This window comes from Eufriesea mexicana, unplaced genomic scaffold, assembly GCF_001483705.2.
Source record: "Eufriesea mexicana isolate 0111107269 unplaced genomic scaffold, ASM148370v2 scaffold2928, whole genome shotgun sequence".
In the NCBI taxonomy this organism is placed as follows: domain Eukaryota; kingdom Metazoa; phylum Arthropoda; class Insecta; order Hymenoptera; family Apidae; genus Eufriesea; species Eufriesea mexicana.
This window is the reverse complement of record NW_016911035.1, coordinates 522,908-534,557: the sequence shown is the minus strand read 5'-3', so window position 1 is coordinate 534,557 and position 11,650 is coordinate 522,908. Positions and strand designations below refer to the sequence as shown.

General features: G+C 45.9%; 1 protein-coding gene across 1 annotated transcript in view; it reads left to right on the top strand.

Annotated features, from left to right (window-relative positions):
- The window catches only part of GABA-B-R3 (gamma-aminobutyric acid type B receptor subunit 3), a 36,028-nt gene that overhangs the window by 6,130 nt on the left and 18,248 nt on the right, over positions 1-11,650 (top strand). The window contains exons 3-5 of the mRNA XM_017904641.1: positions 9,314-9,631; positions 9,941-10,045; positions 10,550-10,615. Of these exons, the coding sequence (XP_017760130.1) occupies positions 9,314-9,631; positions 9,941-10,045; positions 10,550-10,615 (489 nt within the window). The remainder of the gene's footprint in view (positions 1-9,313; positions 9,632-9,940; positions 10,046-10,549; positions 10,616-11,650) is intronic.

Sequence of the window (11,650 nt, the reverse complement as noted above, 5' to 3'; positions counted from 1 at the left end):
TGTAGGATGGCGAATACTGGTCTTGAGACACCGAAAATTGACGAAAGAACAGGAACGCGATAACACAAACTCAAAACTCGTAAACTGATTTAACTCGGGGAAAGAACACCGAGATAACGAAAACACGCAAAGACGCACTCTTTTAAAACTCTCTTTCAAACACCAAGCGACTCACGCTTGTTCTGGTCACAACCGATTTCCAAGGACTCTGTTTTGCTTGTCAATGACCACGCTTTTTATGCTTTCCTTAACCGACGCTTCACCTCCCCGTAGAGGAGTCGCGCAATTTAATTTCGTTATATGGAATAACTTTTCGATTTGCTTCTAGAAGATATCGGTCGGTTTACAATTTGCTTTTGTTGGCAATAGCCGATTCGCGATTTCCTTTGGTATCCTACATATATTTATTGCGAGCTAAATGAGACTTAGGAGTAAAATACAAACTAAAAGACTAGACTAATAACTGAACTATGATCACGCAACTAATACTCTCACATCGACTCTTCTTCAAACTCCGTAAAGGACTGTCCTAGAACAGCTCTTGCACCCACATTAAACCTTGCACTCTGTCTTCATTAACACTAGAACTACCGATCTTTAATGAGTGCCTAACTACAACGTGCACGGATTATAGTAATTTCAGCGGTACGATGAATACGAGTGAATATATCGATTACAGTTCTTTCTTAATACGAGGTGACACCAATTTTATTCTTAAAGCAGGTGTATGCGTTCGGTGATTGCAAAAAGGAAAATTCTGGGACCAGTCATTTTCACTGGGTCGGTAGCTTTGGTGTTAGATAAAATTCCCGAAACACGGGGTTACCGTGTGTTTCCTGATAGATATTATACCAGTATACATTTAGCAGAAGAACCGATGAAAATGAAATGCTACGTTATTATATAGAATACTCTCAATGGCCACCATTTTGTAACCCTTTGCACTCTGTTGTCGCCACTATGGCGACATTGTAAGCTATCCTGTAACCAGAATTTCACTGGATTTGTAACAAATATTGTTAGCCCTAGAACTACCGATCTTTAATGGGTACCTCCTAACCATAACGTGCACAGATTATAGTAATTTCAGCGGTACGATGAACACGAGTGAATATATCGATTACGGTTCTTTCTTAATACGAGTTGATACCAATTTTATTCTTAAAGCAGGTGTATGTGTTCGATGATTGCAAAATGGAAAATTCTGGGACCAGTCATTTTGACTGGGTTGGTAGTTCTAGCGTTAACCTGCTTCTATAGCCTCGCTCTCGGTAGATCACGTACCCTAAACACTCAGATGCCTTCCGCTCTTCATTTGCATTCGATAGTCATAAATATCCCATTTATTCGGTCACTCGTCTTCCCACGTGCACTCCAGACGTCACTCTAAACATTTGGCCCGAACTCTAGGCTGCTGTTTATTGTCCATCATCAACTATGTAGACCCAAGTGCTCGTTTGCATTCGCTATCAAACCCTAGTATTCCTACATACGTATTCTTAAAATTAGTCTCTTCTTCGTGGCCTAAAAGACGATTTCGCAGTTCCGTAGAACTCGAAACGGTATGAAATACCATACCAGAACAGTTTCGTTATTTATAATTACCATCGACTATTTTCCCCAACCAGTTTTTCTTCCATGTACATACGTAAACACCTGTTCCGCGCGGCTGCATCTCAAACTTTCCGCGTTCCTGCTAATTTCGCGGCGGTTTCCGCGAAAGAATGTTTGCAACAAATTCATCGAAAGGTTGCGCGTTATGTGGGTCAAAATTTCACTTCTAAATTAGCTCCGTGTTAATTTGCAAATTACGTCCATTTAAAATTTCGGCTCTAGTTTGTTTCTGCCACGTGCACGCGAAACTGTGACTCGCGCAAAGGAAAATTCCGCGTCGTAACGAGAGTGCGTATTAAATTGAAGTTAAACCGCGTCCCCGAGTTTTATTATTTTTTGACCTGACCACGTGCAACGCTTGTCGAGCTGTTTCCCAGTCTGGAAAATTTTGTTTCGGCTTATATCAACCGGCGGTTTCCGTAGTCTCGTCAACGCGTCGTCGATAGCCGTGTAACGGGGGTGGTTTCGGGGAAAAATGTGACTCCACGATGAGCAATTAAATCGCTCCACTTTGTTTGATCGGAACAATGCGCACTCGAATCTTGTACATCTCGTAGCTGCGTCAGTCCGAGTAGGAAAAACCGCGCTGAAAACTGTTGCCTCTCGCGATAATTTCCGCCTGCGAGGGTACAGCGTGCTGACATTAGCGGCGCGGATTGTTTGGCCGTGTACCTTTGCAGGGACGAAAAACAATGTACAAAGCGGTGCAAAAAAGAGAACAGGGAACAAGAGTAATTCACGCAAAACTACGTTTAATCTTATCGCGTTCGAAAATGTAATTTCTCTCAGCGGGAACAGAGACGAGTGAATTATGCCAGGGGATGCTTCGCAGGCAAGCGGTCGGAAAGTACAAGAATGGCGAACAGGAAAAGAATCGACTCAACAAGTAGAAAGTGATTGCCCGTTCATTCGCGCGAATTAATATTTCTCTAAGAGTATTCGCGTGCTCGTGGTGGCGAATTTACCCGAATCGAATTTAAATTAGATCTCGTCCATGAATCTTTTGTTCTACTCTGCTCCTCTGAGGAGCACAAGTTAACCCGTAGTAAACGACGGCATAAAGCGCGTTGGAAGATAAATTGGCACTTGTTAGGAAATTAACGGTCTTTGATGATTATTCCAAAGAAGATGGTGGAGTCGAAGGTGGAGGGTATAGCGAAGAGCTCTCATTCGTGGGGTGGAAACTCGCAACAAATCGCGTTAAGCTAACGCAATGAGAGTGTTTCTCCCTTTGTAAATCAGTTTACACGGTTCAAACAAAACACCGATCATTTTGCAGTTTCGACGTTCGCGGTTCTTCCTTTTCCCTCTGACACAGTCTCGTTATATACGGGCCCCGAGCGTCACGTGGCATTTGTGTGCCTTTGCTGAATTCACCGGAGTGCGTCGTCAGAACGTTTTACGTTTTCTTTGCTTGCCGTGTGCGTGTGAATACGAGCACCTCGATGAAAATGGGATTTGGAACGAGGAACGGCCGTAGGCCATTCGTAATTTAACCAATCCCGCGTTGGCCAAGTCCTCGAAAGGTGGTCGTCTTCATCAGGCAGCGGAAAAAATTCGCGTTTCCCCCGAATACTATTTTCCGAGCTGTCGTCCCGCTTTTCTCTTTCTCTTCGCATACTTTTAATTTGCGTTAAACAAATGCTTATCAGCGGAACGTTCTCGCGTTGATCCCCGAATATTCCCCGTTAATTTGTTTGCGTTCCACGAAAATTTGCATGCGTGGTAATGCGATAACAGAGCTGGCTGTCCTCGTCCTTCTTCCAATTCTCGACCGCGGCGCTAACTAGACTGTGTGACGCGGCGAATGGAACCCGTTGTCTCTGGCTAAAATGTTTTCCTTGTAGAATGGAAAATAAGATTTCTATTTCGAGCTTGGATACACTGGCAAATAAAGTAAAGATTTTACTTTCACCGCGGCCGACTTTGATACTCCGCGTAAGAAGGTGCTATATCCCTGGCTCGTTCTCGGTTTCATGCTAATTAGCCGGATACAATGTCGGGTACCGCTACAGAATCTACACGACTATGCTAATAAATGAGATAACAGCGGGCAACACGGAAATTTTTCAATTTTACGAAAAGGGATTAGGTCTCTATGGTATAAGGATTAAAGCGAAACTCTGTTTCGGAAGGTAGGTTATCGTGAAAAGCACCTACCGGTATTATTGGATTAAGCCGCGAAAAAAAAGGGAATAGAAAAAGGTGGAGAAAGTTTGGAAAACCTGTGGCCACGCTTTCAAATTTATCGACAACAATTTTTTTGCCGTGAAGCGCGGCAAAAGCTTTTTGAAATCTCGAAAAGCGAGTTAACGCAGCACAGTCGCAAGTGTGCGTTGAACGAAAGCACTTTTGTATTTATTCAAAGTAGAAACACGCATATCGATCGGGCAGGTTTTCATAGAAACTATCTCCTATCATTTATTCTGCTTCACGTGCTAAAAGATAAGACAGCTTTATGTAGCTATTGTGCGTGTTCCCTGCCAAAAAGGATACCATCGCAGGTTGTCGAAACCGTATCAGGAAACGTACACGTTGCACGTTCGATAATACCATCGACCTATCGAGCTACTTCGATATTAACAATTATTTATTTATCGAACTATCTCCGACTCCTCGTCCGATGATTGGCCCGCTATAAATATAAAGGAATTGGAAAACGCCGAGAGGGTTAATTCGGACACGTATAGATACCACTTTGCGGCGAAACCACATCTATCGAGCCACAATTATCAACGTTGCCCGCAACCAATTGAAAAAATCGAGCGACATTAATTATAATTAAACGAGGTACAAAATGGTGAAAGAAAATAACGTATTTGCACGTCATAGAGGTTTCGCGTGAGTCAGAAAAATTGAGAAATGTTTCGGCTACGGTGATATTTTGATCGAGCCGACTGTACACCCTCGTCTTTCGCCACCTTTTGCCCTTTTCCATTTTTCTTCTTTCCCAATTCCCCTTTTCATATTTTCCCTTCGCCGCTATTCGAGTCAATTTAGCTATCGATTCGTAAGCCAATCGGAGGATACGATTTGTAAAAAAATTTGGAGATTTTCTCCGAGGACAAGCCCAAACGCAAAAAACTTTCCAATGCTCTGATAAAAATGAAATAAACCAGCTATGAAAAGCTCGAGCGTTATTAAACGCCAGACGGGAAGCCTTATTTCACGAGACGTATTCAAGACCGATTACTCGTTTTTTCTTCGTCGACGTAAAGAACGGTCTGACAGAATTCGTATTTACGTTTCACGCTTGGTTCGCTTTGCCCCTGTTCTTGAAAAGGGCACAGATCATGATGTTTGTATTAGGGAAAAATAGGGTCCGATTGAAAGATCAGTGGCTGCTAGAAAGGGGACTCGAGGCGATAAAGGTAGATATCTCGAGGAACCTTTAGTGACTTTGAGGGGAATTCCGTTGTACGTCCAAGTGGAAGAGGAAAGTCAATGATCAGACAGGCGCTTGTCAAATAATAAATCGGCCGCTACTGGCATCACCTCGAATGTCTTTATCTCCGGGGCTTTCAATTTCTTTATTGCACCCTTTTATGATCGCGCTCACTCCGATCGTAACCGTCGATCAGACTTTCATTCTCGATACGAAGTACCCGAGTTTGCTAATGGCGGGGCCTGTTCGCACGGGAGGACCCGTGGTTGAAAGGAGAGGCTCGAAAAATTGCTTCGTGAAAGCGATATCGCGGCTAAAGTACGGTGACAGGGTATAAATAAGGCAGACGAGAGTAAAGCAAAGAAGAATCGCTTTGATTTTCCAACGAGATATATATTTCGTTCCGTGACCTTTTCCAAGAAATCCTTCGTACCATACTTTACGCGATTGGGCCATGGTTTATGGGCATCGTTGCAACGATGCTTCGTTTGAGAAATAGCCACGAAAAACAGAGATCAATTACCGCGGATATATCCAGTGAGACAGCTGCTAAAAAATTCACAGATCACGTGTACCCGTCTACCCCTTGTTCCGTCATCTTCCTCAGCCCCCTTTTCCCCCGAATTTATCGTTAAGAGCACCCTAGGCCCGGTACTTCCATCCGCTGTCGTGTCCTATTCGTACGGTCTATCGATTCCGCCATCGGTCGCGATAGTGACAAATGAAAGAGGTTTCACGGAGTATCGCGCAATCGTACGAGAGGCAGGCATATTTTTCCGCGTTGCAAAATTCCTCGCCGAATTTTAACGATCGACTAGTCGTTCAACTTTTCGAGAGAGAATAATAGCGTACGGCGGACGGAAACGATCCGGCAATTACGTGAGTACGCGATGATTAACCACGTAGACGGTAATTGGCTTGTCATGGTTAGTTAACCGAGGAGAATCAAACGCGTGACGCGCGCGGATATCGATAAAAATTTGCAGACTCGATCGGTAATCTCTGTTGGGCCGATCTAATAATGCACGGGCACCGAGCGTATGAATGCTTTGAGCGAAAACGCGAGCAAGGCAGTTTTTAAACGGCTATCTAGAAACGAGGGAAACGAGTTTGATGAAATGCGCGATTAAACAAACGAAGTTACAGGATTATGAGGACATTAAAGACGCGCGTTTCCGGCCAAATAAAATACGGCTGATAATCTTGCCTCGTTACAACGAGCATCATCTGGACGCGCGAAACGATCGTTTAATATTAATTGCCTGACTAAATAATCGATTTCCGGTTAGAGAATAGCTCGACGGACTCCGGATGAAACGTATCGCCGAGATAATCTTTCGGTAAACGAAGAACGACGTTTGCACGAATGGAGTTTTAAGGCAGAACTCGGCTATGCCTCTTTGCGCGTGTCCCTTGATTCCGCGGAGTGACACGGTATCTAGAGTATACTAATTTATTCGGGACCAACGCGAGAAGTTTAAACGATGACAGGAAACGCGAGTACTAAAAAGTACTGCGCTGTAATGCTCCAAGTTGGAATAACACTCGAGTCTGCGGACGCGAAGTTGTGTCATTCCGTGATATAATCCAGCTGCGAAACAAAGTTGCGCGCTTTTGCTCAGAAACGTTAACCTTAGCGCGAACTTAGTTCATTTAAGATTACGCTGTCAAAACTTACGAGGCGTGTGCACGCTGCGTCATAAATCCGTATCGCAGCTAGGTAAAATGGGCGAAAATTCAATAAACACAGGCGTTAGCTCGAACCGATTGCTCGAGCTGTCGCGTAACCTAAAAACCCTTCTGCTATCCACAGGCCACGGTGTTAGGCAACCGTCGGCTCTAAATTGATATATCACCGGCCTGCGACGAAGTTGAAACGAACCGGGAACATTATTTTTGCTTCACGCGTGGGACAGCTTTCGTGGATCGACTCGATGCGCGAAGAAATATTTTGTCAAAGTTCTCGCTGGCGAGTAGCGTAACAGACTGCAGAATCTATATCCATTTAACGCCACTTTGCCGCCCCGTTCGTCGTTAGCCCGATAATGGTAGTTTATCGGGGATACAATGGCGCAGGGTTGCTGAAACTTTCTAACAACCCCACGCTTTACGGCGTCCGCGATTGTCCTCTGTCAACAGCCACCAACGGGATAGAGTTCTCCATAAGTAGTTGGGCCCGATTATGACGCGACTTGGAATTCTCCCGAGTACTCGCGGAACTTGCTCAGAATCGTTTAAGACCGGTAAACGTAAGCGTTTGGTACGTGCTATTCGGATTATGCAAAGCGTCCCGTATATCGCAGTCAACGTGGCAAAAGTCCTGAATACGTAACGCTAATTTCTGCACGGCTATGCCTCGCTGCTGACGCTCGAAGGATCCTCGTAGGTGTATCAGACTTTTCATCCTTCCACGCCGATATTGTTGTCGCCTCTTCCTTTCAGCGAGCAATGCTATCTATTTTGTGTCAACGCTTCGCCAGCAGGAAACAGATAGCGGTTGCTGTCCTTTAAATAAGCCCTCCGTCGTGCAAGATTACTCGAGCTTACGCATTCATTTAGCCGACTTACGACTTTGTCTTGGAATCCTCGTTTCTGCGAAATCATTCGACGGAAATAAGTCACGTCCCATTTTTCTCCCTGAATTTTCCTCTATACATCCCTGTCCCGTGTTTTCTTGCCGTGACATTTTGCTCCCTCCTCGCGATGATGCTCGTATAGGTCGTTTGTTTCGTATGGCAGCGTAATATCCAGTCGTCGGATAACTAATGCGTTTCAACCATCTGACCAATATCCTTTAAATTTCCCGTAAAGCACCGTGATCTCTGTCAAGAAGTCTGTCGAGAGAGTTTCCAACAGAGGGATATAAGAATCCGTTGCAATCTTTCCGCTCATAGGTCTCGATCAACGTATGGATTTCACGTAGAGGGAAACAAAAGCTCGCGACGAGTGAGTCCGAACGTGAAAATACGCGAGGAAGCTGAAAGCCGTGAGACGCGGAATTATTACTGGCGTAATTGAGCTTCCCCTGCCAAGCGTACAGATCTCCGCGGAACCCTTGAAATGCGTCGATCGTATGTGAAGGAGAGATTCTACAAATCCCTTACGGCCGTGAATTCCATAAAAATCCGGTCACGTACGCGTTGATTGCGATAAGAAAATTAAAGGGAAGCGTTGGAAATTCCAGCCGCATCGATCCTCGATCAATACGCTCGATTTCGGGGTAAAAATGTGAACCATTTAATTCACTCGTATTAAACGCGTCGTTCCACGGTCGGCCTCTCATTGCGAAACTTTCACGGCGTTCTTGCGTTTATATGTATATCGGTCCAAGGTAGAGGCACGCGAGCTTGTGACCTGCGCCGCGATGTTTGAACTCCTTTGTGAATTCCTTCGGGAAAGTTGGATCTCGAAACGTGGCGGCGTGGAATCTGTAATTTTAATCTCCGCGCGCCTGCCTCCTTTGTAACATTCTTTCTAACGGCGTTTAGAAGAAGCGCGCGCGATTTTCGTAGCACCCGCGTCGCGCGTAACGCGTGCGTTTGAACGCGAGTGACTCGAAATGACGAGTTTGAACGTAATCGAGTCGAGCGTTTCGAAACGTGTTCTTCTCGTGTAAACACAGATGCCGACGAAGGTTATGGATATACATGACAAATGGAGTTCGTCGTGCGAGCAATCGCGTCCTTGCAGCGAATCAGCGTCGAACGGAGAATTTCTCGTAGAGAATCGTTAACGAAATTTCGATCTGCTTGGAAAAAGATACGCCTCGAGACGAAATGGAATGAAAGCGCAACGAGATAGGAAGAATACTCGATTCTCGAGCTCGGAATCGAAGCTCGACGCGAAAAGTCTGTATTTTCTTGCGTCTCGGTACCTCGCGGAATTGCACGGTATACAAGACGGTCTCTTCGACTATATGCGAGCTTTCTAGTCCGCCCTAGTCACCCTCTCGCGTTGAATAATTGCTCGTTAAGGCTCACTGGTTCGCCATCTCTCACCTCGCCTTCCTTACGAACGTACACCTATACACGTACATCGATCCGGCCAAAGTGTCCGCGATCCTTTTCCTCTTTTTCTTGCCTTTCGTTACACGCTGCCTTATAATTGCTTACTTTCTATGCGAGGCACGTCTTTCTTTCACCACCGATTTCACAGACACAATTTCGCCGTGTCACGCCGTCGACGCCTTCCATAAATCGCCAGTCCGTGTTTATATAACGATACGAGATTTTCCCGAAGCGGAATAAACCCGTCGATTTATCGCGCTACAGCATTTCTGTGCGCCAAGTATTACACGCGGTGTTTCTGTTCCAGTGCGACCCGGGGGTGGCGATCGACAGGTTCTTCCACGCTCTCTACTCGTCGAAGAAGAACGACCTGATACCGTTGCTGCTGGGCACCGCCTGCTCCGAGGTCACGGAAACCTTAGCCAAAATCGTGCCCTACTGGAACGTGATACAAGTCTCCTTCGGTTCCACCGCGCCTGCCCTCTCGGATTCTACCGAATTTCCGCTTTTCTTACGTACAGTCGCGCCGGATTCGAGTCACAACTCGGCCAGGATAGCTCTCATCAAGCATTTCGGCTGGGACACCGTCACGGCGCTCTCTCAGACCGGCGACATGTACTCTTTGGTAAGCTCAGGATTCGAAGTAAGGGACAAGTTTAATCAAAGACACGCTCTGTTCAACGCCGTTCTCGTGTACCCGTTTGCTTTAATAGATCGCCATGACGCCAGCCGAAATTCCCACGAGACGAATCGCGTATGAGCCAGCTGTTAAACTTTAATCCGTTCGACGTAGTTGGAATAAGTAATCCGTGGTTAAATATATAACGAGCGGGATCGGTTACATCGTGGAACAGTGGCTACGAGCTACCTCGCGTAACTTTGACATCTTCCTGCTCGACCGCGAGCACGTTGTAGCGTTGCTTTTTCGTTTCAGGCTGTGAACGATCTAGTCACGGAACTGGAGCAGGCGAATATCACGTGCACCGCCACCATCACGTTCGCGGAGAACGATTACAAGGAACAGCTGCAAACTTTAAAAGTAAGACACGCTTAAACTTCATTGAATTTTTTCCACCGAGGGGGCTTGCCACGGAGATTTGCGGCCACGCGCTGCATAGTTGCGTTTTTAGCCCTGCCATTTCGTCTCCTTCGCGCTGGAAATCTTTACCTGGCCAGTCTGCTGCTTCGTTTGAAACGCGGGACACGTATATACCGGAGCAGATTTCGCTCGTGAAATTTCAACGCGAACCACTCGACGGCGGTAGAACTTACCTCCGGGCCCTCCGATCGCTTTAAAATTAACGTCACAATGCATGACAAAGTTCTCCGAAAAAGTATTTATCGTGCATTAGAGCTCATCAAGGCGCGCCGAGCAAGGAGAATTCGATTAAGCGCGGTACTCCGTGCGTCTTTAATCACAGTTCATAAGTAATTGCTTGTCCGCTCTAATACGATAAAGTCGTATGAAAGACGGGACGACGCTCGAGACGAGCTCGAGAGAGGACGGTCCGCCTCGTTGAAACGACGTTTTATTCGTTTGCAGGACTTGGACACGAGGATCATCATCGGCAGCTTTTCGCCGCGGCTGGCGCCACGCGTTTTCTGCGAGGTGAGCCATCAACGGAAGTTGCATAAGCACGGAAGTACGTTTCGGCTTGCGGGAAAGGGAATCCCGGGGAAATATGCATCCCGCGGTTACACGATTTCCTAGCGTGGAAAAAATAATGCCGGCTGAAGTCGAGTCACTTTCGCGATAAAAAAATTTTAAATGCACGCGAAAACGCCAAACGTGGGACGGTTTTATCGTCGTGTTGCTTCCGTAAAGCAACACGCAATGGCAAAGTTCACTGTATCCATTATACGTGATAGCTTTATGTAAATTTGACCTGGAATCCATTTAAAACTTTAATCTTTTAATGGATATTACAAAACAAAGGATAAAAAGGGAAGAGAAAAAAGGGAGAGAAGGTCTGCAACTGACCTGGACCCGCGTATCTCGCGATCTCAAAGTTTGACAGTCGAATCGGTTAAACGATCACATTCGCGGACGCTGTCGTTTAATCATCGTCGTTAACGTAAATAATAATCCACGGAAGGAGTTTCCTTCCTTTCCTTCCTTTCTATGCCTGTCTCTCCGTCGATGTAGTCCACTGAAGATCCGGTTCGCGAGATGCGGGAAAATAAAACGCTCCGCGTTGCTGAGCCGACGTTTGATCGCCCATCCACGACAGTTCAATTACGAATTTTTACAGACGCTCGTAAAATCGCCATTTCCGCGAGAATTACAGCCGGCGTTCAGCATCGAGACATTAAAGTGCGCGGAAAGGATCATTTTCGTGCCTCGGTTCCACCCTAATCGATAAATTGAAATTTGTCCATCGCGGAGGACTTTGCGCCCGGATTTTCAGACGAAAATCGATGAAATGCAAACACATGGTCGCAGCTTGTGTCCCCGCTAAGCGAATAATGAACATTGTGTCGAAGTAGGACGCAATTTCTCTCTCTCTCTCTCTGTCGTTCTCCACCCTCTCGCTCCCTTCTCGTCACGCGTATACGAACACACATTCTTCGTCGCTATTATCATCTGGATGGCTTTGTATTTCAAGACCGGTCGGTTCGGTACAGCTACTCGGCAGCTTATTTA